Here is a 25,657-nt window from a genome sequence, read left to right as displayed (position 1 = left end):
TAGCATCTAAATATTAACAGCCACTTTGGCTCATTCAGTTCTAAGAAATGTTTCCCTGAAACAAATCCATATATTTTAGGTTTAGCAACCTGGAGGGGTCCGACCCCTGGATCGTGGTTCAGCTCTGCTGCTGTGCAAATCTGAAACCAAACAAGAGGTTTATCTGGAAATCACACCAAAGGCTGCAGACATGACAGGAAACCAGTAAAACATGTCATTAAAGCAAAAAAAAAAAAAAAAGCTCATCTTTGCTCGAGAGCTGTTGCCAGGAGACCAGTTTCCTGGTCCTTCTTCAAACTAAAGTGACAGGGTTGTGTGGTAAAACAAACTAGAATGTTCGTAATCTTTCTCTCAAATGATCCTGAATCTGCTGGTTCTGAGGTGGAGGCTTCAGCCTCTACTGTCCTGGGCACCAACAAAGGCTTCCCTTTGTCTCTGCATTGCATAATTGTTTAGGATAGGAAGGGCTTTATCAACACTGTAACACTGCATATCGACCAGCGTCACATGACGGCTGCGGGGCGCATTGTACACCACTGTTGCGTAACTGTCCAGAATGTTTGTGCTGCTGTTCCACTTGTAATCATAATCGCAAATATAATCTAATATCAATACAGAGGTGGGAATATACGTCCAGCTAGAGCTTCGTTAGGAAAAGTGAGTTTACATAAGGGGAGAAACAAAAAGCTGGATTTTTAAAAAGATTTCTAATGTGAGAGTCTAACTCCACTAATACTGGCCTCTCCCTGTGTGTGTGTGTGTGTGTGTGTGTGTGTGTGTGTGTGTGTGTGTGTGTGTGTGTGTGTGTGTGTGTGTGTGTGTGTGTGTGTGTGTGTGTGTGTGTGAGAGAGAGAGTGATGGGCCAGGCCAGTGGCTGAGGACTAATTCTTGGCCTGTAGCTCTCAGTTGCAACATGAGATATGGGAGCTGGGCTGGGGTTTTGGCTTCTCCCCAAGTCACAGAATGTACTTGAGCAAATTCCAGCAGCAGAAGTTAACACAGGCCACGGCGAAGCTCTCTTTGCAGGTCTGTGCACCCCCCCACTCACACACACACAGATACATTTATCAACACCGCTACTCCTCCGCCAACTCATTTTTCATTTCCAACAGCTGTGTGAGAACTGAAACAATCACCTCATTACTTACATTTAATCAGGGTCTTTCAAGCCAAGATCCCCCACAGGTCAAAGGTCATCGTCTGACACCCACTTCCAGCTGGAGTTGTCTTGCCTCGTCTCCCAGTTAACCAGCGCAGCTTGACGTGACGCGACTCGACGGCAGCCATTGTTGCATCATCCCGTGTACGTTTCCACCTTCCGACCTCAGGCCCTGCTGATATCAGCGCACTCAGATGGTCACATCATTAGTATTGATCACTTATTTAGTTAAAAGGATTGCGGAAAGGAACCCGCATTAGAACCGATATTTTTATCTGCAGCTGCAGTCAAAGCTCTAAAAAATGAGCCACAACCATCAAACAAGTAGGGATAAAATGATTATTAATGATTCTTTGCGTTCAATAACCCTGAAATCACCCCTGTAAAATTTGGAGATCAGAATTTGCATGTAAAAACTGCTTTGACCTGATTGATGCTTATATGTGGGAGATTTGATCTCCAATCTAAAGCATCTAGAGCTTGCAGGGCAGTGGCAGGTGTAAGATGGATAGATGCTGCCCCCTGCTGAGCTCACGCTGAACACCGGAGGTACACACTACACAAAAAGGACAAAAATTGCAACAAAGCATCCATTACAGTTCCATTTTATTTTCATTATTACGCAACATTAAAAGTATAAATATCTGTTTTCATATACAACATCTGTGACATCCATAGAGCTTTCCTTGGGCAAATTACAAAACTCAAAACACTTTTATTGCACATATTCTAAAAGACAGACCATCGTAATCAAGTTCATGTATCGCTAACTAGTTCAACAAGGGAAAAGAACCTGAAAGGACAAGTGGACAAACAACCTGACATGAAAAGACAATTACTGCACAAACAGATGTTCTTATCTGCGCACCACTAGAAACGACGTTACCTGGAACACAGAACGTAGATTTGGCAAATCAACAATATACAAAATATACATCCATGATGCTTTGTAAACAAACAATGTGCTTTGAGGACTTAAAACGTCAGTTGTCGTATGAAGTAAAAGGTGTGTGTGTGTTGCTGTGTGTTTTGTGTGGGATGACTGTTCAAACAAAACTCACCATGAGTATGTAATTCACAAACGTTTTCAGTTGTTCTCTTCTTTACACCTTTTCAACTGACTATCGACAAATGTTAAGGTGCTTTTTTTTTTCTCACATATATTAGCTAAACATCTACGATATCTAATGCAAGTTAGCATCATCATCCTCTAAAATCTCTGCAGTCCACGTTTCGCTCCCATCCCCGCCTGCAGCACAGTGTTTAAATAACTTAGATTCTCTTCTGAGTCACATGAAATCATCGTTTCGGCGAAACGGAGCAAATACCGGGTTGCATACCGAGCCCTACGTTCTGGTTGTCCTTTAGCATTATTATATTAAAGGCATCTACATCAAAGAGACATGGGTCAATCCAAAGAGGATATGAAAGCATATATGCTTCGTACCAAGGTCATTGCACATTAACATCAGATATATGTCGCAGACGAGAACTACGTGATGAAACGATCACAATCTCTTTCAACTGAGAAAATGCTCCGACGACCCTCGCACTGTGGCGGCTGCCTGAAAACACGCACGGGACCGCGACTGTAGCGCCGACGCCATGTCCTTTCTGGTGGATTACAGTCGGTCGTGTCGGTCAGGAAACCCCTCCGCCCATCTCTCACAGTTTTGTTGCGTAATGCTACATTTTCCTGAAGCCGGCCCCTCGTCTCCTTCGCCTCTCGCTCTCTTCAAGTCGGTTTTTGAACGTTTAAAAGGCCACATAGAAGAGGGGGGCGCCTTCCCACGTGGTACAAGGTAGCTTTCTTCAGACCACAGAGTTCTCTGACGTCAAGCTTACACACAAATGCAAAATCTATACATATGTAACAATCCACAATCATGTCAGCCCCTGTATCCCTGGGTTACAGTGTTAACATATTTACACCCTGTTGCATAAAAATTCCAACTATACACACGTCAGGAATGTGAATAATCCCCCAACCAGCTCGCTAAGAACAGCAGGGTTCGTTTTCCTATATTCCCGAGGGCCTCGTTTATGACTCCAGACCCGTGAGGTGATTCCCAACAACACTTCTAAAGTTTATAGGGGAGAAGCTCCGGACATAGTGGCCCAAAACCCCAACAGAAGCCCTGAACGCTGCTCATTTTCAGTCATCTACTGCATTAAAAGTCATCAGGTCCCTCCGAGTCTGTGGGTGAGTGCAATTCAGTTTTTGTTTTTTTGTTGTTTTTTTTTTTAAAATAATGGCACCAACTCTACAGTACAGCACGACCTTTGTAAGGCTAATTTTACCCTATCGCGCACGATGCACTGATTGCACGAAGCATTCTACGATTAAAACAGAGACACGAAAACATTCACTAGATGCGAAACGCTAATTTTCAGAGGGCAGCGGAGACCATCAGCAAAACAACCGCCTACAATCAGACCCAGAGACGAGAACTCGTTTAACACGCGCAGGTTCGTTCTGTAACAGCTTGTCCGGTCAAACGTGAAATAAAGGCATGAGGAGGATGCCCATCCCGCCACCTCCGTTCTTTAGTTTTAGTTTTATTTTTTGTTGCTTGAACCCCGCGGCGACTCTTTTTGCTGTTTGCTCCTGCCCGTCTCTCTCTCGGAAGTGTCTTTTGGAGCGGCGGGAGCGGCTTTGGGTGCGTCTCTTTTTGCGTTTTTCTGCGCAACCTCTTGGGGGGGTTCTTTCTTTCTCCTCTCAGGCGGCTCCTTCTTACTGCTGGACTGTTTATCTGGAGTGGTTCTGCTCTCGGGGCCCTTGTGGCCATCTGTAGTGTGCGTTTCACCTCTGGGGCCCCCCTTGGACAGCTTACTGTGGCCTTCTGGCGCTGCAGTGACGGAGGTCCTCTCTGAAAGGGCGCCGCTGGCCCCCTGCATTTCCTTTCTGGCTGCAGGTTTGGGCAGCACCGGAGGCGGTTCGGGCTGTGAAGGACCGTCAGGCAGCAGCTGGTGTTGAAGAGCAGCAGGTTTTGGTTTAGACTCGTGACTTTTAATCATTGTGGTTTGATGTTTGGGCAAAGGGTCCTTGTGTTTGGCATCCAGACTCAGTTTAATACTGGCAGAGGCCACAGAAGATGAGGGCGGAGCCGTTTTGGGAGGGATGGGTTTTGGTTTGGACTCTGTGGGTTCTTTAACGCCCCAGCTCTTCGGCTGGGTCTTGTCAACAGATTGTGGCGGCTGGGCTCCAGCAGACGACGGCGGGGCCGTCGTCTCTTTAGTGTTGCGGGTTTGTGGAACCTCAGATTCTTTGGGCGGATCCGCCTGACGCGACAGAACAGGAGCCCCCGCCGTCTTCACAGCGGCGTGTGCTACGGGCTGCGGCTCCGCCTTTGACTTGCTCATGTTCAAACCGTTTGCTGTTGCTGAAGGTGAACATTTCTGCGGTTCTCTGGGTCTCACTGAGGCCTTCTGAGGACTTTTTGAAGCTGATTTGTGTTGTGCTTTTTCGGCCTCGTTACGGTTTGTCAGCCCCTCCGAGGCCCTCACACTGCCCTCAGGCTTTGGTGGCACGAGGTCGGTTTTTTTCTGCGGCACTATTCCGTTATTCTTCAACGCCCCCGCCGACGTGGTTTTATCCCCTTTATTTGTGTCTGGTACGACCTCTGTGACTGTAGTTATATTGGCCCGTAGACCGTCTTTACCAACAAAGCTCTCCAAAGGTCTGGACGCTGGGCTGCATTTGTTTTCCCCGTGTGCAGAAGCACTTTCTGATGTTGTTACAGACGCATGTGGTTCTGGATTTGAGGAGCAGATGCTCTCTGGCTGCTGTTTTGAACGCACGCCCGGGACAGAGTCGGAGTTGTTCAGCACATCGGAAGGACAGGTGGTGTTTGACTTAAGCGGGGCGGCTGCTTTCTTCTCACCGCTCAGATGGCAGGTTAGACTCTGCTCCGGTGCTGCGGGCACCTGCTTGCTGGCAGCAACTGCCACGTTTGGGACGCCTGCCTCCAGCTTGGGTGGAATCAAAGACACTCCTGCGTTGGACCTGTCGGGGTTCAGCGACGGGACGGGTTTTGGGACTTCCTGCGGCTCCCCGTCGTCCTCCTGATCTTCGTTGCTCACTTCCCGTATGGAAGGTGTTTTTCCACATGAGAAGTGAGGGGCCTGTCGAGGGCCTCTGTGCTCATGTGGGAGAGACGGACTGGTCTTCAGACCGCTCCTGTTATCGTGTCTAACAACAGAAGCTGCCATCTCCATTTTGCTGGTTGGAGCCTTTAATGACTCACTGCTTCTGTCCTGCGTTTTCTCAACATTTGGACCGCTTTTCTGGTCACACAGTGGGTCTTTGGAAGCAGCTAGAACATTTGGAGCAGAAACAACTTGAGGGCCTGGAGAACAAGTTAGAGGGCTCTTCAGTTTGTCTGGGGTTTTCAGTTGGGGGATGGTGACCTGCCTCTCTGCGGGGCTTTGGAGCCAAACTGGACGACTCACAGCATCGCTTGTCATTTCTGCCATCTTGGATAAACACGTTTCTGTTTTGGAGACTCTGGGCCCCGAGAGCAGACCTATATCCAGCGTCCCCTCCAGAGGTCTGAGAGACGAGACCTGCCGTCCTTCGAGTTTATACTCCGAGGAGGTCTTACGAAGTGAAGACTCGGCAGAGGAGATGAGCTGAAGTTTTTCCACGGCGCTCTCTGCTCTGCCAGAGAAGATCTTGGGGGCCAGACCTTCGGGGCTGGAGTGAAGACTCACAATCCCCGGCTTCACGTGATCATGTGACATGGCTGTATCCAACTGGAGGCTTTTAGATCTAGTGGAACCAAAGTGCAGGTTCTCGTGGATGCTGGAGGAGCACCGACAGATGCAGTCCTCGCGTTCTTCAAAAGACAGCCTCTTCCTGGTGAACTCGATGCTCGGAGCCTTAAAGTCCAGTCTGTCAGGCTTCGTGCTGTCCCTACTCTGCCTGCTGGGCCACTCTGGGTGGACAGAGCATATATTCGGTTTAAGTCCTCCGTCTCCTTCGCCGCTGCTCATGCACATTTCAGTCTTAGCATCAGAAACGCGGGTGCTCAGTTTCTTATAAAGCACGTCTTTAAGAGTTGACCCAGCAGCTTTGGTTTCGAGAGGACCAGAGTCTGAGCTGCTCTTATTCAGGCCCCTGACAAGAAATCCTTCTTCCCTGCAGTCACCACAGGAGGAGTACGAGTCGGGTTCACGGAGGGCATCCTGCTTCTGCAGAGAGTCCCTCCTCTCCGACCATTCCTGTCTCTTTGCAACCATTTTGCATTTCAACTTCTCCTTATCAAGGTCCTCAACAGACTCCTGTCGGCCCATCTTGCGGCCGACGGGGCGCTTTAGGCAGCCCTGCTCCACAGGTCGTATACGTGTGACTGCTGGGGGCTCACAGACGGTTTCATCCACACTCTGTAAGACTGTGTGATCCTGATCACCAGTTGCTGGTTCTTCATCCTGGACCTCCTCTTGGGTGACCTCGAGGCTGTGCTTCCTGGAACACAGGTGCTTCTTTTCTCCAGTGTAAGAGGGAGACAGCTTCTCCTCAGACTGGACACGTTTTAGGAGGGGCGAGCGGGGCGGTTCAGCACTTTTGGGTCGTACGATATGGCGCACGATTGTTGGGGGGGAATGTATCTTGGCTGGGAAGGCTTGTGTGGTCTTAGAAATAGACACAGAATGCCCACTGAGAAGGGGAGATGGTGAGCGCTGCGGCGATGTTGGTTGGGGGGTAGGTGAAGGCGTGCGAGCCAAAGGAGAAAGGGGAATGCTACTGGCAGACTTGCGGCGTCCTTGACGAAGTCTTTGGCCTGGCAGCTTGGGGCCGAGGCCGTGGAGAGTGCTGGGACGGATATGGCCGGACCCTGCAGGGGAGTTGGGGGCGCTGGAGCTGGGTGAACTACTTTGGGAAGAGTTTCCACCTGGAAGTTAAAAAGAGCAACTCTGTTAGCAAGACTAACATCCAAGAGCTGCAATCAAAACACGCTACGATCCCCACCTGACTGGGTAAAATCTGGTGTTGGACGGAGGGCTGCGGTGGGGGAATGAGGGGACAGACTATGGGTGGGGGAGCCAGGGAGACTCTCACCAGATGACAAGGAGTGATTCAGAGACGAGAAGCTGCGACTTGTATGGAGGAGAGGAGAGGGCTGCATTGCGAAACGCCTGAAAAGAGAGCGTCTTCTGGGGGGAAAGCACAGCGACAAAAGGTGGAAAGTTGAAATTCGCTCAACAAAAATATGTTACAGATATCACAGTAAAAAAGGGATGAAAACCTACACAGATAGAAGGGACAGACTTGTATGGATCTCGTTCCCCTTAATTTATTCCTGCATCTACGTTTGCAATTGTTTTTCATAAACACCAACAAACTGCAACGCGCTGTAAGATTTATGCATTAAGTTCAAAGAGATCTATAATCAAAGAGCGTGCTTTGTTGTATGGGCCTCGAGGTTCAATTCTTCCAGAGGTGCTTTCAACCAAGCATAAAATCAGTTTATTTTCTCACAAGTCGGTAAACACATCTCACATCACTCCAGACTCCCTTTATGAACCTTTAGATACAAACTGGTCGATTTAACTCAGCTAGCTATAGCCTCGATCACTGCATATTCAACCTTTTCTTAAAAGTGCTGAAAAGGCTCGTGTCAACCATAAACGGAGCAGCAGTCATGTGTAACATGTATATGACACATAGATGCTTCAATATGCAGGAGCCATTGACCCTGAAAAAGGTCTTGAAGCACAAAGAATAAAATTAAATCAATATTTTATGTAGCCTTTAAACACCTACATAGAGGCCATGGCTGATGTATGGTGGAATTATAAAGACATAAAAAAGAAAACAGAAACAAACCTCTCTGGTGTTTTCTCCTTCTTGGGCTTTTTGGCACATCTGACCATCTTGCTTCTGTAGCTGTTCCTCCTCGCCGGACCGGTTTTTATTGAAGTGTTTTCAAAAGGGGTTGTTGAAATGGCTACTTTGTTACCACTCTGAAACAGAAACATTTAAGAGGCTATTTTTGTCAGCCAGATTGTGTATTTTATTGTGTATTAAAAGAAATCTCGAACTTACCTTTATCAGGAGCTCCACCACTTCAGTGTGGACGAGACCGTGAACTGCTTCGCCATTCACATGAGTGATGAGATCTCCAGCTTTGAGTCCTGCCTTATGTGCCGGTCCACCGTCGTCTACATTCTGAATAAAGAGATATTGTTCCATTAAAGGGTATAAAGGGTGTCCAACTAAGCTAGGTGTAAAAATTGCAGCGCAATGCCAAATAAAAATAGATCCATTATGATGTAAACATGTAAATCAATTTCCCGGTGGCTGTCTGGGACACAAAATGGATCGGATATTTCCAGTCCAGAGTTCATGCTTAAACATTTTATTTTTTTATTGCCACCTAAAAAATAAATCATTCTAATTGAACTCAACTCAAAGGAATCCTTACCCAGACCATATGGTAGACGGTGTACACGTCACCATCACAGGCGTACACCCTGATTGCCCTCAACGTGAAGCCAAACTTCTTTCCTGAGCTGTGGATAATGATGGGCTGCCGTGGACTGGCAGAGAAGAGAGAGGAATCTCTGCTGGGGGAAGAGTCTCTTGAAGAGGGGTCCGAGGAGAGGGAGTAAGGTGATAGTGGGCTGGCTAGAGGTGACACTCCAAATATATCTGTAAAAATGGAGATAATCACCACCTGGGGAGACTCTTATTCAATCAGAAACCTTGACTGGCCATGGAGAAGCAGTGAGGGGGGGTTGCTCTAAGGCTCATGAGATGACTACTACTTCTTTTTTTTCCTCGCTCCTACTGAGGGTGAAACTAATGGCATTCTCTCTCCTGGTGCTCTTCTGGCTCTCACACTGCCCGCTGACTTGGTTAGCAGCTTGTACTTGGCCACTTGCCCGTAGCCACTCTATAAAATGGAGCTCACAGCAGGCGACACGCTGGGCCAATTTCACAAATCTACAGTGTTGCTTTCATCGCGTTCACATCATTCTGCGGCTCTTATTGTAATGCTGTGCGTGTTATTACTCCGACACGCTCCGACCCCGATCTATTTTGTCATTCAGATGGATGCATGCAGAGATTCTTCAGCTTACCTCCAGGAATCATCAGAGACAGGGCACCGGTGGAGACCGACTTTGGGACTTTTGGCACAGCTCCCGTCCTCTCTGCGGGCCTCTTGTTCTGCACAGGGTTCGTCTGGCCATCTTGGTCTGCAGAGGCCTGGCTGGTAGCATCAGGGCTCTCCATTCCTTCACCTCTGGGTGTCAACTGATCCAGATGTTCCGAGAAACTTCCTAATTAGTGCAAATGTTCCACACAGAGCGAGTCAAACACAGATTTTTACCTTTAACAATAAAGCTACTTATTGTTAGCTGAAGCTGTACTTCTACAGTGTCTGAATAATGTAATATTCAGACCAGAGAGCGTGGCTCCGCTGTGGGTGCTGCCCGGGGTGGTGGCATCGTGTTCATCCTGGGGGAGTTCAGCGATGGAGAGGGACGTCTTGCTGGGGTCACCGAGTCCCGAGGTCTCGTCTCCTTCGCTTTCTGCTGAGATGGCGAGCTTTGGTAGCAGGTTTGGACGAGGACCCGGATTCACACCATCCGTGTCTGTTGACTGGGACAACGATGGCCTGGTCGAAGGACACAGGAGGTTCAAGTGAGATGAACAAATTCACATTTCCTTTATGGCACTTACAGAGGGTTAATCTGTACATATTTCTGTCTGTTGAAATAATGTTGAAAGGCGGAAAGCAAACATACAGTTCAGCAAAATCCGGTGTCCAGCTGAGCGAGTCGAGAGTCAGTGGACTCTCGCTCTTCTTCCCCTCCGTCTCTCCCTTCTCCTCCAGGTGCCCACGGGACAAATCCAGGCTGCTGTAAACCTGATGAAAACACGGTAATATGCTTCGTGTCATTACTTGGACATAAGAGACGGACACAGGTTAGCGATAGTTACATGTTATACTTTCATAATTATGGGAAGAGGAAGCACCGCTGTTGTGTCTGTACAAGCAGGAAGTTTAGGTACATCTGAGGGAACGTTTCAGTGCAGCTAAACCCGTCCTCTGAGACTCCCCGCTACTTTTCAGACTCTGTGACACTGTTTTGATGTGAGAGAGAGGGGGCATACTGCAATGCAGCACTACAACTCCCAGCCTGTGTGACAGCGTTGTGCACCGATACTAAAAAAAAAAAGATTTGCAAGCGGAAAATATATGCAACGCTGAATATGTCTATGTTTAATGTCATAAGGAGCAGGGGAACATACATTTCCATATGAAACGCCACCATTCATGTTTCATTCTCCGTGAGAACGGGAACAGATGAGAGCATCACTGAGGATTCACGTGCAATGGTGCGCAAACCTTGGAGAATCGGTGAGAGCATGAGGAGAACTGCCGCAGCTCCACGTTGAAGTCTTCGTCGTTTGTGTCCTCTTCCTCGGTCTCCAGGTGATGGTACTTCTCAGAGCGAGCTGGAAATGGCGAGACATTTAAGATTTACTTTTTAAATGTCACGAGGTGATGCGGAGCAGAGGGGAGGACAACCCAGCCACACGTTGATTATTATGGATGGTTTTGACCAGTAAGAACTCACTATCAAAGTAACTGGTGTCATCTTCAGATTCCAGTTGTGGGATGAACTCCGCCTTCTGCCTCAGCAGGCTGTTCCAGTCCAGGTTGTGGAAGAACTGATGCTGCTTCACCTCCGCCGCTCCTCCTACATATGGAAAAACATAACACAAATCAATAAGACCTCCACATAGATTACAATCACCTGCTCCAAGTACCGGGCATGAGATAGAGGAGGTCAGAGAATGCTGACACACTGATTTTCCTCTCCCTGGCGACTGCGGGATAACCTGATATCGCCGCCATAAATTATGCAGTACAATTTCCTGCCTGTGACCTTTCGTGAAATGGCTGAATGGCAGCCTGGTTTATGTGTGTTCCAGATGAACACGGAGGAGTAGCTGTCCCTGCTCTGAACCGGTTACATGCATCCTTCGGATCAGAGGTGTCTGTCCCTGGTCACGGTCGCTCCTGCAGCCCACAGAACTACACACTTACTGCCTGATCATGCATAGAAGTGGATTCACGGGCTGACAAGAAAAGATAATTGCAATTGATCAAAGAGTAGAGGTGAGAAGGCCACGGGATAAAGCGCTCTGCCGGTGGATGACCTCAATTTCTTCCCTGGTGACTTGGAATAATGAGCAGTGCTGAAGTGGCACTAACGGCCACGGGAGAATTTATGGCCGCGTGCTGCTTCTGTCTCCCTCTAACCATGTTATGAGCTGCAGAACAGTTTCTTTGCTCTTTTCGTGTTTGCACCTGTGCCCAACCTCTCCAGAGGGTTCTGTCTGAGCAGTAAGGTGATGAGTTCCTGAGCGTCAGGCGGCGGAGCGTCTTCTCCCTCAGGCCAGTTGATCTCATCTGGAAACACAAAACGCTATTAATTAGAACTTTCTCTACTGCACGTGCACCTTCAGAAGCACCGCTCACGTTATTCCTCCTAATATATTAGACCCAATACTGCACTTGTCAAGATTTTACACATAATTTGCTGTAACTGCTGTTTGTTCTGCGTGCTTTTTGTCATGAATAAGATGATTGTTACTTCTACTTAGCTCTCACCTCACGCTGACCCAGTAATGCTTATAATCTTTTGCTCTGCTTGACAAAGAGACATTTTACATGTACACTAGCTCTTGGTAAAAAGCCTCATGGCTAAGCAACGACACAGAGAGCAACTCCTGTCTATGCCGTGTTGACTGTAAGCCCTCAACAGTCTGTTCCCCATTTTAATCAAATTTGGGAGAGGGGGGTGATGAATATGTATGCATGGCCTGAGGCTGGGTTAGTGTGCATTCAGTGTGTCCAGGCCCCTTTAATTAACAGTTACTCTCAGAGGCCCGGTATGGTTTGATTGAGAGCATACCAAATTGGTCATGGCACACCATTCATTTCCACAGCACAGAGACCCGTATCCAGCTAATGCAAAGAAAACAATTCATCTGTACAACAGCTCCCACAAGATAAAGGCTCTTGTTGTTCAGGATTTCTCCACGCTGCCGTCAGATTCGGGCTCAAAGAACAAAGTTGCATCATCTTAATATTATTGCTTCAATTGTGTTTCGAGATAACCACTTCCATCCGTGCTGCCCACTGGGAATTCTCAGTTCACAGAAATGGTGAAATGTGTAACTCAACCAATTCCATGTAATCGCAATTTAAATGTTTAATTCCCCTTTGAGTTGGAGTCGAAGTTTCCTCTTGACATACGCCCACCTAGGGGCTATTTAATCAGTTGTGGGGAGACTGTCACCGTGATTAATAATCTACATTTAAAGTTTAGATGACTTTCATATTGTGAAAGCAGCCTCAGTGGTTACAACCCTGTAGCTGAGTCACTATTCTTCAGTTACATCACCATAAATCTTGTAATTAAAAAATGAGCACTGACCACTGATGACCTGACCAAACAGCTCTTCAGGAGTGTCTCCGAAAAAAGGTACACAGCCCACAAGGAACTCGTAAAGGATGATGCCCATGGCCCACCAGTCCACGGGCTTCCCGTAGCCTTGCCTTAGGATCACCTCTGGTGCGATATACTCCGGAGTACCACACACCTGTCCAGAAAGAAAGGAGCAAAAATATTTAGTTTTGTTGTAAGTGACAGTCCTATTATCAACAATTATTATAATAATGATATTACGACTACTAGTACGAATGGTACCTGCTTATCAGAAAACTCCCGGGCATCTTTCTCTATATGTCCCTCATACAGGTTAGTGGTCATGTTCATCAGCCCAACTTTGGACAATCCAAAATCCGTCAGCTTAATGTGGCCCATTGAGGTCACCAGCAAACTGGAACAACAATAACAACAACAATAATAAGAATAATACAGATGAATTTTTCAGAGGAGGAAAAAGCGGCAACTGTGGTAGCAGAGTAGGGAAGAGCCGCGGGCTATGGGTTACAACAGTTGTCTGAAGCATATGGCTCCATAAGCGTGTCAACAGTGTTTGTGTAATCATTCCTGCTGCTGGAGAAGCAGAGTTAAGCACAGCAAGACACCTCATTAATTATCAAGCCATTTACATTTGGAGTCCTGTGAGGAGACCCATATCAAGTGTGATGAGCTTTTTCTGAGGATAAACAAATCTGAAATTTGGCAGGAACAGCTGGAACGAGGATTCATACAGTCAGATGATCATTACAGCAGGTTTGAAAGGCCTCACTTGTCTGGTTTGAGGTCCCTGTGCACGATGCCGTAGTTGTGGAGATACTCCAGAGCTAGTACCGTCTCTGCAAAGTACATTCTGGCCATATCCACAGGGAGGGGGCCCATGTTTTTTAGAAGGGTAGCACAGTCTCCACCTGGAAACATCAATGCAGATGTTAGAGGACGCAGGACACAATATCAAATCCCTCCCAATAAAATCCGGCTTTTAGCTGCAGCGAGAGACTATAAACCTGCAGACCTTCAACATATTCCATGACCATGCACAGGTGCCGTCGCGTCTCGAAGGAGCAGTACATGGACACCACAAATGGATTCTCAGCAAAGGTGAGGATGTCTCTCTCCACGAAGGCTTGTTGGATCTGATTCCTCAAAATGAGGTTCTGCTTATTGATCTTTTTCATGGCGAACCGCTGCTTTGTCTCCTTGTGTCGGACCAGGTACACGGCTCTGCGGAGCAAATATTTACCAGTCAGGAAGGGAGACAAGTGAGCTGACAGACACATTGATGAAGACATTTTAGGCAGAATCATAATGGAAACAGAGAGAAAGCTCTTTCTAAAGGCTCTCAGACATGCAGCCCCAGAGATGATTAACATAAGTTAAAAATGGCCTTACCCATAAGCACCATTGCTGATCAGCTTTGTCATCTCAAAGTCTAGTTCACAGGGTTTACGTCGTGATTTCAGGGCTGTGCTGAGGCTGTGAGACTAAGAGCAAAAAGGCAGACAAATATTAGAGCATTATGGTCTGTGCGTTTCTGTGGTGAACCAGGTTAGGTCACCAAACGACTTCATGAATGCTTACAGAGTCATCCGTTTCTGGGGTTTCTGCTATCCCGCTGTCACTGCTGGTCAGCTGAGCGATTTCTACGGGAACAAAGCCGAGAAGAACACAGAATAATCACAACTTCAAAACCATTTTATTTTCCGATGGCCATTTCTGCACTTCAGCAAAGCTCCAAACTCAACAGCAGGTGTCCTTTCTTCACCTATTAGGTTGGAGGTGCTGACTCTCAGATACTCCTAATTGAAACTAAATGGGGTGGAAATGATGCGTTGCAACAGCCGCACGCGTCCATAACCAAGTTTGGAAATCAGCACTCCCTACAAAGTGCTCATTAGGAGCCACCTCGCCTCTCTAAGCTTCCGTATGTGTGCTCGTGTGTAACACAGCCAAAGTCCATGTGTGTCTTTTCACAGGGGGATGTTTGTCCTTGTCCCCCCGAGAGCCTGTAAACACATTTCTGCAGCTCTTTAACATCTGTCCTTCCTGGTAGGTTTGCCTCAGGCGACGAGCAAATAAAACGCTGGCGACACTCTGGGGAAATGAACGGAGAGATGGGCTGATGAGGCAGCTTGTGTGGATCTGTGGGGAGGCCATTCCTTTCTAATTAGTCATAATGAATGTTATTTGTTACTAAATCTGGAGAGACGCGGGGTCATTAAAAAGAATCTGTTCAGTATAGGACAGCGGTCTCAAGTCTTCTAGCCCGACAGCTTCATTTCTTAACAGGTTTTAATTCAATTTACTCGCATTTATAGCATCGTCAATATGACACCGAAAGAAACTGCAGAAATCAGCACTTTACTAACCTTTAAAAGAAGAAGACCCTAAAACTCCCCCCATGATTTAGATTTTCTTCTATTCTGTCAGGACACTTTGAGTCTATTAAAGACAAGCTGTACCTTCCAGAGGATCTCTTGTGAGTCCCAGCTGGCTGATGATATAACGAGGAATGTCTGTTTTGATGCCCTGGCCCTCTTTGGCGTGTCCTTCAGCCGCCTCCAAAAGGTGGTAGAACTCCTCTGGGTCGAACTCCTGCAGTCGCAACATATGTTGTTAGAAAGGTTAAAACCACAAAATGTTGCCTTTAGATGCCTCATATGTGTTAAATAATGTTAAATGAGTGGTGTCACTGTTATAGCAGGACTATTTAAACTCACATCAATAAATAAAGATACAAATATACCAACTGCTAATGCAGAAAGGTGAACAATATGAGGATAGGTCTGGAGCGAACAGAGGTCACTGGGAGCAGATGGACGCGCCATTAACAGATTATCACGTTAAGCAGTTCCATTTAAACAGGTGCGAAATTTACATATCACACAGTTGCACATCGTTAACATTCACTTGGAGTTGTGTTGTGGCCATCTGCTGCACCCCAGTCTAATACTGACTTGCCTTTTGTGTTGATTACGGATTCTGACTCCTCGGGGGAAAAAGTTGCCCCCCCCCCCAGTGGCTAAATGCTTCATCCTGTGTTCACTAGCTTCCTGCTTACCATCAGGTAAACACTCAACTTGAAATGAAATTAAGCCGCACTAGTAACGACACAGCTTGGTGGCTGTTTGATGCCACACATACCAGGCATTCCAGCAGTCGAGCAGGTCGCGCGATAATGATGAGGATCTTCTTCACCAGCTCTCTGATGAAGTTTACTTCCTCACTCTCTGATCTCTGTGTGGACTATATAGCAGCCAAGCAGAAGGAAGGTTAGAACTCGGTTCAGAACTCTGCCTGGAAATGTCTGAACCGCAGATGAAGGATGAACAGACCTCCAGAACGAGTCTCTCCAGCTTGTCAGTGAGTTCGCAGAAGTAGCTGGAGGTGATGAGTCCGAGGCGGCTCTTCTCCAGGCAGTCACGGGCCAGTTCAATTATCTGGTGATGAGCAAAGCCGAGCACGCCATCTGCTAAAGGGAGGACGCTCTCTGGGGAGCTGCTGCGGATAACCTCCTGAATCCTTTCCTCCATCTGAGCTGTGGCCTGTAGGAGGAAGCAACTGTTAGTCGTCTAAGCTACTTCATGGTCATACATAGCGGTCAAAAACACGTAACCTCCGCCTACCTTCGGAAACCGCTCCTTGTAGACGTGATTCATCATAATAATCTCGTGGTCGAAGCAGGAGGGAGATCGTCCAGGGCTGAAAGGGAATTGCACCGATGTCACTGACTGAACGCCGCGCTAGACAAGTGATGCTAATGGTTGTTGGTGGATCTGAACCAGTACCTGAGACTGCGTGAGCGCGGTCGCATGGCTGTGGCCCTGCGGCATTCGTCCCCGGAGATGCTTTCAGTGCAGAAGTGCTTGGAGAGGAAGTGCAGTTCATCGGGTGTAGGCTGGAAGGGCAGCTGGTGCAGCTTCTCCTGTGATGAACAGGATGACTGGAAATGAAACACATATATTCAACATGAAAAGAAAAAAAAACGTTCCTTTTTTCTCTTAAAGTGGTAAATAATAAATAAAATGCAAAAGGTCAGCTCATAGTTCTGGTGATTATGCACATCCAGTCTGAGTCCATGATGCTTACAGAGATGGTGGAGCTGGGCGTGTTCGTTCCATAGCCAGAGGAAGGAAGGGACGCCAACGACCAGCGGCGGCCATCAGTTCTGGTGCAACAAACATGAGCAGAATGGTCACACCTCAAAGTCACGCTCACATGCACAGACACCTTTGATCAAAGACAAATTTGTAAAAACTGCTTTTGAAAACGTAAAATGGGTTTAGTTTCCATGTTTGCAGAATATAACACGTAAAACTACGATGAAAGGTGATCGTGTTAGAGTTCCAAAAATAAAAGCACGGCACTTTCACTCAATGTCAGAATGGTGCAAAATAAAATGTCAAATGAAATAAAAGTATGACGTTTTATCTGTTTATGGACAAATGTTGGGGTCAAAGGGCAAATGGAGGCCTAACGTGAATTTACCTGTCTGCTCTGTGGCAATGACTGTTGAGAAATGGTATAAATATATTATCGATCTGGAGTCAAACTGAACATTTACAGAGAAACTATTAAGGTCACACGGTAATAAGCAGAGAACCCTGTTTATTAACCCCACGTCTACTTTTGAACAATGTGTTGGTCTGCAATGTTTTAGTAGTTTAGTCATTTCTGTGAATTACCTTCGTGCAAAAGAAAAATGAGCAGAGGCACTAGGAGAGAAATTTCTGGGGCTGTCTTGTGGGCTTGTTCCTGCAAACAAAGACGCAGAGATGAAATCTGAAAAGTAGCTGCAGGCAAACAAAAGTGACAAATGAACAAAAAAGACCGGAGCAAAACACAAACACTAAAATAAAGCAAACCTGAACCTGACCGGAATAAGAAAACATCAGAAAAATCAATTCAAATGTTTTGCTGCACCACCTCTTATCCCCCCCCCCCCCATATCATCGTAGGTCTGGGCAAGTGAAAGTGAAAATACAATCATTTCACCCGTCTAAAAAAAGGGTCTGTGGAGGATAAAAAAACAATTTTTTGAAAAAGAAACTGTCATCTGCTTTGGATAATACATAAATTGGATCACTGTGTAACTGCTGACAGCAGCAGATGAAAGCAAAGGGCTTCACAGAGATGTAAACTACAGACAAGCTCCAGCACTTTGTCCCCTAACAGCAGTGAAGCACGAGATTCTCCTACAGTGGAAAAGAAAAACAGATCTTTGCTGAGGACACAAACAGCAGACAGCAAACAGATCCCGTTTGTGATTAATGGCCACAATTTAGCTGTAATGTAATCGTGAAGTCAGATTATCTTCTTCTGGAATAACAGAAACTCCATTTCAGAACAACACACTTGGAATCAAACCTCTGAACGGCGGCTTCATGGAGGCCTTAGAAGACAAAGGGGCATCATCGGATTTAATTGCACGTCCTCGGCACGCACAACTTCCTCTTACCTGTGGTACCAACGCTACTGGGCCACGCTCTTAAGCTCTCCCTGATCTGATCGCAGGGTTTCTCAAGAACTCTGTGTCTCTCTGGGTGCATTTTCAGATCCAGACCAAACAAACGTGAGCTGCAGCTCTACTTTTGCTTGCCAGCGACAGGAAGGACGCGGCCCCTCCTCCTGCTCTTTTGCATTTCCTCTCCGCCACTTCCTCGCGGGACACAATCGGTGGCGTTTTCATCCAACCGCCACATAAGGTGACCCGACAAAGGCTACGCTGTGAGGAAAGGGGCAACGGCGGCAGGGAGAAACTGAGATCAGACCCACCTGTAAAGGACGAGAGAGGCGAGTGAGGTCGCGGCAACCCTGAAGACTGGCCGCTGCCTATCAGGCTCTTTCTGTTGCTGGTCCTGCAGCTGAAAAATGAAACGGTGACGTAAACATCAGGAGATGAAGACTTTGTTAATCCCTTTTTCCTTCTTTTAAAAAAAAAAATCATGCCTACTATTTTACATTGTTTGTTATTAAAGAAGCAATCTACAGTGCTCTGATGAGAATAGATACAGAATAAAAGGCATTAAACTACCAGAAGATGAGATTTGTTACCTACTTTATAAACAATTGAGGGCATTTATTCCTCAATAACGGTATAAAGGACCACTTTCTGGATTATTCTTGAATATTAGAGGATTAAAATTTCTATTTTAATCCCGACCATGCTCTGAATTTAACTGCCTTTGTGTGTTACTGAAAAAACATTCCCAAAGTTACTAAAAATGATGAATCTGATTTGATCTCCAAGATTATAATAAAGCAAAGAAGACATCAGTTTGGGATTTATGTTTTCAATTTAGAGCCTATGATTGGAAATATTTAATGTCTGGAATTTAATTAATTTCACCAAGTATGAGCTGATTTAGGCAGCTGAAAGGATGGAAAAATAGAAGACATTCTCCAAATTCTAGTTGGTTGAAGATAGAAAAAGATTTCTGGAAACCAAAGTGGAGTAAAAGCAGAATAAACCAGTAAATAATAATAATTTTAAAAAAAAACACTAATGCAGATAATCTCCCTCAGATCCTGCAACAGCGATGATGCTTTGACTGTCACATGACAATTTGGACCAGTGGAGAACGTGAGAGCAACAACAATGACAAGCTGGTCATCAAGAGTAACGATGTTTGAAGCAGAACAGAGAGCAGCGGCCACAAACAAAGGCCTTTAAATCTCATTTTCACAAGAGGGACAAAAAAATCCTCGTCTCCATAAGTGGATCGAGTGGGGCTATCCTTTACGATCACGCGCGTGGACACCGTGCCTGAATCTATTGCACGAACACAAGAGTGCGAATAATATCTGGTACACAGGTGCTCAGGCAAAGTGGATCAGATTTAACAAGATCTATTTATACGCTCTCATGGTGGATTAAGCCAAGAGAATGCCAAACGGCTGCCCAATCAACTGTCGTGTCGCTTCAATCTTACGGGAAATACCAGCGTTAGAGCCCACACAGAGCTGAGAACCAGTCTCGGAAACGGTAAAACCAGCGCAGAAAGAGAGAGGCCGTCCTGCCCAACTTTGATGCTAAGCTAAGCTCTAGGAAAGGCAGCTCTGCGGCCACAAAAAGCTGAGCGAGGGGAAAAAACATGGCTGTATAGAGGAGCTTTAAAGGAGCGATAAAGGAGCCCCGGGCAACGACGATAGGCAGGAAAGTAGGCCAGTGTTGTCTGCTGTACTGCAGATGTACAAGATTCCCTGGAAAGGATCCATATGAGATTTAACAGTCTCGATTATGTGCAAACTCCTCAACCTCACCCATCCGTGGTGGTATAATACCTGAAAACATGGCTACACATCTCTTTCTTCAGGCTAAAAACACTTTACAAAAGGAGTTTATCAAAGTTAGAATCCTGCTCCCTTAAAGTTTGCAGTGGCCTACATTCCTCTCACTCTAAACCTGTCAGAGAAAACCTTTTTTCCCCAGCTATCCTGCCTATTTTGGGTACTGAAAGAAGACAGAAACGTTGAATTCCAAATACTGATGAAAGGTGTGATCCTGGCCCCCGTCAACGCGACGTCAACATTAATCTCCTGTACTTACGCGAGTCTTGTAGCCCTGTCAGAGCTGTCAGGTGAGCTGACAAAGCACTGCGTCGCCTGAATCTCTGCTCTTCGCTGACAAACACAAATTCAAAGTCGGAAATATGACACACAGGGCTCTATTAATAGCACTTAAAAACTTGCTTATGGGATGAAAAGCAAAGCGGATGGTTTTATTAATTTTTTTGTTAGCCACTGAAAATGCTCTGAGATCCGACGAGACAACGCTGACGGCGAGAGCACAGCGAGGGATTTACAATCCAACTTTGCTGCTTTTAGAGTCTGCAGCGGTTTGTAATCACTTCTAAAGGCCCCCAGTAGAAATACAGACACGCCTGAACTAATAACCAATAAATCTGGTTGATAAAAATGTGTCTAAAACAATATGGAAGAAGCATGGGTGATTCATGCTAAGCTGTTCTCCACATAAAATGGGTCAGTCCAGGGATTAAAAACAAATATCAGCCATATGAGCTTCACCAAATCTTTATTTTTTTTTAAAAAGGACATGAAGGCTTAGGTATAAGTCAGTGCCTAAATAATGCGAGTCACATGGGATGAGATGTTTTTGATGCAGCAGAAGAGGATAAAAATTGATATTTATTCTAACGATTAGACGACCAACAACGTAAAACTGTCACAGTAGACGTGAAGGGCGCCACTACAAAGAAGAACCAGGAGCAAAACCAGATAATCTATAAGGACAACAGGAAGATGAAACGACCTAAACAGCACCACAATTGATCATCACTTCACTCAGGGAGGAAGTAATAATAGGATGGGAGGGAACACCCATCCTCACAAAGCAGCTGCAAGACAAAAACATTGGAGGGTGAAATGTTTTTGTCACTTTCCAGCTCAGTCAGGCAGAACATCCAACTGAACAATTACATTCAGTCCGTCTAGAAAGCAGGAAATGAAAGCCTAAAAAGTTACCTTTGAGACCGACGCAGCCGGGCGCCACTTAAGAAATGCGGCATGTTAAAGTTGGACAGTAGCGTCCACAGACTGGACTCTGACATGGTGTCCAGGTCATGCCACAGAGGCAGATGTGAGCTGGACTTCTGAAGAGCCGGCGAGAAGAAGCGGCTGCTGCTTTCGGGGTTAAGAAGGTGACCCCCGAAGCAGTTCTGACCCGTCCTCCTACAGCAGCCCTCCTGAGGTCCAACCTTCCTCTGCATAGGCACATCAGCAGGCAGCTGGGGCATAAAACATTGGCATAAAGGACAGGCTGTCCTCCACCGTCCTCAAATAAAAAAGCGGTCCAGGGAGGCTCCGGAAAGGCACACGGGGTGTGTAATCCAGGTCAGGTGTTGCCAGTCTGTGTTGTTGCAGGGATATGACACCTAACACCAGCTGACTTTTGTTTTCTCGTCTCACTGCCACCGCGTTCTGTATCCCAAACACTCGCCCCGCTCCCCTCTGCTCAACATGCTTCATATCATGTAACAGGCACCTACCACTTCACATCCTGCAGGAGGGGGGTTGTGAGACAGTGGAGGGGGGGTTGCATCTCCAGCAGATGCAGTGCTGCAATTCCTGCAGCTTGTGCACACTGCCCCCCCCTTTAAAGAACTTTGGTGGGCCAGTTTAATAAGGTAGAAATGGTGCTTTTGTGCAGGTTCTTTTATGTAAACCAACTGAGAGTCGGTCTGTGGAGACCAACTGATGACTGAAAAATACCATTAAATGAACATTTGGACCACTGTGTGTGCGTTTAGACAAACTCTGGTATTTTGTCAGTTTCATGATGAAAGTTCCAGTCGTGCACATATGTGTGAAAACTGTGGGTCTGCGAATCGTAAGAGGGTGTGAAAAAACAGCACATGCTCCTTCAAAGAAATACTGCAAGTCAACCTCAGGACAGCCCTGTTCTATGGATTATTATTACTCAACCACCATTAATGAGGCGCAACAAAGATCATCGCTGCAGACAGATGGTTGACAAGCTTTGACAAAAGACTGCTGTAATTATAGAATCTATCAGGTCAAATTGATATTCTCTGTTCATAATCCAGCTTCAAAAACCAACCTTTCTGCAAGAGGAATGAGAAATGGGCTGCCACGTACGCGCAATTACAAACACAGAAGCGATAAGGTAGCGAGATCCATCCCTGACACCATAGCAAAATGATCAATTAATCCACGAGACGTATGGTGCATCATCTGAATTACACATTGCAGATGAGGGACTGAGATTACACCACGCCATGATTTAGGATCAGCTCGCTGATACCAAGATCAGAGCAAAAGATCAGTTCCAACAAACGGTTGAAAGCTTTTCTGGGGAGGCGCATATCCAAACCTGAAGCGCGTCGGGGTGGCGCAGATTAGCACAAACGCCTGTCAAGTACATTTCCTGCAGGAGATTTAAGGGCTTAAGTGAAAAGTTGGAGAGCAGAATTCACAAATAAGACCCCCTGACGTGATTTGGTGGCCGGCTGTATTTATACACCCCTGCAGGAATAACGCAGCATCAGAGGTCATGTGTCAGAATAATGCGTGCGTGCACTCTCAGAGCCTCTCTCTCCACAGACCACCGTGGCAGCTCTCAATCTAATTATGGCTCTGCTCCCTTTCTGTGTTCCACATAAGAAACCACGGTTCAAAGTCAAACTTCCATCAACAGGGAGGTCAGCAGCAGCATCGTCATCATGAGCACAGCGTCAAGGTGACTTCAATTCACTGTTTTTGTCTTAAAAGCACAACCAGAGCAATTACACACAATTATTAAGATGCAATCAGTGCCAGTAACCACACAAGGTTTATTTTTTGCTGCTGTGCATAACCACAAAGGACCCAAAACGACCATGCTACTGAACCTGGAATTAAGTTTTAAGTAATTAATACTCTATCTGCTTTGAATTATTTGTAACATTTGAGCCAGATTTGGTCATATTGGTAAACAGGAAGCACAACTAAAGCGAGTAGAATATTAATGTGAATATTGAAGTAAAACCAGCAGCGAAACAAAGTTAGATGCTCGAACTCATTAAAAATCCTCTGGTTCGGTTGGAGGGGAAAAGTATCTGCAAATAAACCAGTAAAATGCAAAGAAAGTTCAAAATTCATTTGTGTATTTAAGCCTTTAAGCAGGGTTGTTAATCTGTAAATACAAAAAGAGTCCAGCTATATTGGGGTCAATCCCTGTTATTCAACAATCTAAACACTCAATTACCCCATTAAGCATTACAAAACCAAAAAAAAGGTTCGTGTCGGCTGTTCTCACACCACCAACAGTGGGTGCCTTTAGAACCACCCCAGATTTGTACTCCTGACTTATTTTTTGATTCTAACCTTGAGCTACAGCAGCAAACCTGAAGCCCAGATAAAGTAATGGCGTCTGAAAGGCCTGAATGCAGCAAATTATCTTCCTCTAAGCTGCAGTCGACTTTATCACTCTGGATGAATGAGGCACCATCGTGACAAATGGTGCTGAGCAGCATATTGGAATGAATTGAACATGGAGGGAAAGAAGGAGGGCCAGGAAACCTAAAATAAGCGTGTTTGTGTATGGCGCTGACTCAATCATTCCCCTCGACGCTATGAGAGCTGAGCAGAATGAGAGGAGGTCAGAGGTGATGCATGTGGGTGTTTCATGAATTCAGCAGAGCAGAAAATTCTGTTTGAATGAACTGGAACATCCCAACTCCTTTTCCAAATATTTCATTAAGTGTGGAACTATCAGCCAAACAAACTGACAAAGACAAACTGTCTTTGTCAATAAAACAGACAAATCATGAGCTACAGGACGAGGGGAAGGCATCTCCATCTATCTTCCCATCTGAAACTTCATTTTTCAAAGCTAACATTTGTTACATAAACCGGTAAGCCTCGACCTTCAACCTCACTGGCCGATTTAAACTAACAAGCTGCAATGAGGCAAATCCACCGACAAAAACGAGGCGAATGTGGATTTCTGAGGAGGACGCGTTAGCCGAGACCCTCGCTGATGCCGTTTAACCCGCTGGGGAAATAATCTGTTCGGTGACATGGGGATAAAAGTCCTGATGGTCCTCATAAATCTGCCGCTGCTCTTTCTGAAATTGTGATAAACGGTCGCCATTGAATGTAAAACTTGCTTTTCAGCGCGTCGTCAGTCCTAAATGAATCCGTCCAGGCGTGAGTCAGACCACTGCTCACTTTGATGCAATGCAAATGTCGCAAATCCTGCTTAGCACATGAAAGAGGAGCATAAACCTCAGAACAGAGGGGGCAAGATGGGGGAAGGGGGCGACGCGATGAACATTATATAAGCACTGTGTCCTCCCCAATGTCATTTCAATTGCAGATGAATTTAAAAGATGAACTACGTAGTATTCATTCCTTGTTATTCATGAGCATTCAAACATGCGATTACAGGCTTTTTCAAACAGAACAACCATGTTTAAGAGCTCTCGCTTACCTCCAGAAATGAAACGCGTGCAGCGGGCTGCACGGACTGCAGGGGCTAGTGGGAGTGGGGCTCAAGCTTCGGGGTGTGAGGCTGTAAGTTAAATGGAGTGCATTGAATAGTTGTCTTTCATCACAGACAGGACAGACACCAACACCTCACAGCTCTGACACGCTGACGAAGACGGCGGCGTCGCAGACCGTTGGGAACGTGTTTAGATGGATCTCAGTGGCGTTCATGTGGGGGGGGGGTCTGTCTGCTGAAAGGTTTCACTCATTGGTTGTAAAGGAAAAGGTTCAAATGGCTCAAACTGAAGAGTGACTCCGCAGAGCATCAGGTCATGCAGGGGGGAGTTTCTGAGGGAAATGATGTGTGATAAAGTCTCGCAAAGCTCTGCAGTCTTCAAAAGGCAAATTCTAAATTGGTGACCCATTTCTTTAGATTTATGTCTCCAGCTGGAGCCTGTGGAGCTGGAGTGTGACTCACACAGCCTCAGGAAGACAAAGAAAATGACAGATTCCTGGCAAAAAAGGGTCAAATTAAAAGGCATTAGCTACAACAATTAAACTAGATGCAATGGCTGATTACAGTTACAGATTAAAGCTTCCCATTCCTCATCGTCTATAACATAATTCCTTTCCTGTAGTTCATGTTGCTAGCTTCACAGATATCTCTGATGCAGTTTCATAAAAGGGAAACTACCTTTAGCGTTCCTCCTTTTGCCCCCATCGATCACATCCCACCATCACTGCTGTGGCTCCCATCATAGGTGTGCTTGGATTGTGTGCGTGTTTACTGTGTGCACGTCACAGCAGCAGATAAAGCATGCTGTGTAGCTGCGACACTCCTTTGTGTGACACATTCACTATCCGTCTATCACATAAACGCTGAACACAAATGTGCAAACACACAAACGCATCACACTAAGCCCGAGACGGCCAGTGTCGTCTAGCTGTGAGGGGTTTGACATTCGACTTCCTGCTGCAGATGCTGCCGCTACTGCTAATGCTAGCGCTGCACAGAGCTTAAAGCAACAGTGAAAGACAGCCACAAATATGACAAAGAGGTGAGGGAAGCTACTCGCTGCA

The 25,657-nt window shown here is 46.2% G+C and overlaps 1 protein-coding gene across 17 annotated transcripts in view; it reads right to left on the bottom strand.

Moving 5' to 3' along the window:
- Window positions 1-1,748: 1,748 nt before the first annotated feature.
- mast4 (microtubule associated serine/threonine kinase family member 4) overlaps window positions 1,749-25,657 on the bottom strand; it is a 46,168-nt gene continuing 22,259 nt past the window's right edge. For 3 of the 17 annotated variants that reach the window (XM_029837064.1, XM_029837067.1, XM_029837068.1), the window contains 27 exons: window positions 24,582-24,662; window positions 18,404-18,492; window positions 17,314-17,383; window positions 17,117-17,137; window positions 16,718-16,796; window positions 16,417-16,571; window positions 16,255-16,330; window positions 15,964-16,173; window positions 15,773-15,874; window positions 15,091-15,223; window positions 14,210-14,271; window positions 14,021-14,112; window positions 13,644-13,852; window positions 13,401-13,539; window positions 12,893-13,025; window positions 12,620-12,785; window positions 11,488-11,589; window positions 10,751-10,873; window positions 10,519-10,628; window positions 9,914-10,035; window positions 9,569-9,783; window positions 9,245-9,445; window positions 8,587-8,813; window positions 8,208-8,330; window positions 7,989-8,125; window positions 7,131-7,315; window positions 1,749-7,053 (listed from right to left, as the gene is read on the bottom strand). In XM_029837064.1, the coding sequence (XP_029692924.1) occupies window positions 3,719-7,053; window positions 7,131-7,315; window positions 7,989-8,125; window positions 8,208-8,330; window positions 8,587-8,813; window positions 9,245-9,445; window positions 9,569-9,783; window positions 9,914-10,035; window positions 10,519-10,628; window positions 10,751-10,873; window positions 11,488-11,589; window positions 12,620-12,785; window positions 12,893-13,025; window positions 13,401-13,539; window positions 13,644-13,852; window positions 14,021-14,112; window positions 14,210-14,271; window positions 15,091-15,223; window positions 15,773-15,874; window positions 15,964-16,173; window positions 16,255-16,330; window positions 16,417-16,571; window positions 16,718-16,796; window positions 17,117-17,137; window positions 17,314-17,383; window positions 18,404-18,492; window positions 24,582-24,662 (6,697 nt within the window). In that variant the 3' untranslated portion in view covers window positions 1,749-3,718. Of the gene's footprint in view, window positions 7,054-7,130; window positions 7,316-7,988; window positions 8,126-8,207; window positions 8,331-8,586; window positions 8,814-9,244; window positions 9,446-9,568; window positions 9,784-9,913; window positions 10,036-10,518; window positions 10,629-10,750; window positions 10,874-11,487; window positions 11,590-12,619; window positions 12,786-12,892; window positions 13,026-13,400; window positions 13,540-13,643; window positions 13,853-14,020; window positions 14,113-14,209; window positions 14,272-15,090; window positions 15,224-15,772; window positions 15,875-15,963; window positions 16,174-16,254; window positions 16,331-16,416; window positions 16,572-16,717; window positions 16,797-17,116; window positions 17,138-17,313; window positions 17,384-18,086; window positions 18,372-18,403; window positions 18,493-21,112; window positions 24,531-24,581; window positions 24,663-25,657 lie in introns of those variants that run through there. The other 14 variants (XM_029837060.1, XM_029837069.1, XM_029837070.1 and 11 more) reach the window with 12 other exon arrangements.

Source organism: Takifugu rubripes, chromosome 6 (assembly GCF_901000725.2).
Source record: "Takifugu rubripes chromosome 6, fTakRub1.2, whole genome shotgun sequence".
Classification (NCBI taxonomy): domain Eukaryota; kingdom Metazoa; phylum Chordata; class Actinopteri; order Tetraodontiformes; family Tetraodontidae; genus Takifugu; species Takifugu rubripes.
The sequence above is the reverse complement of the archived record's forward strand: the minus strand, read 5'-3'. Positions and strand labels throughout refer to the sequence as shown.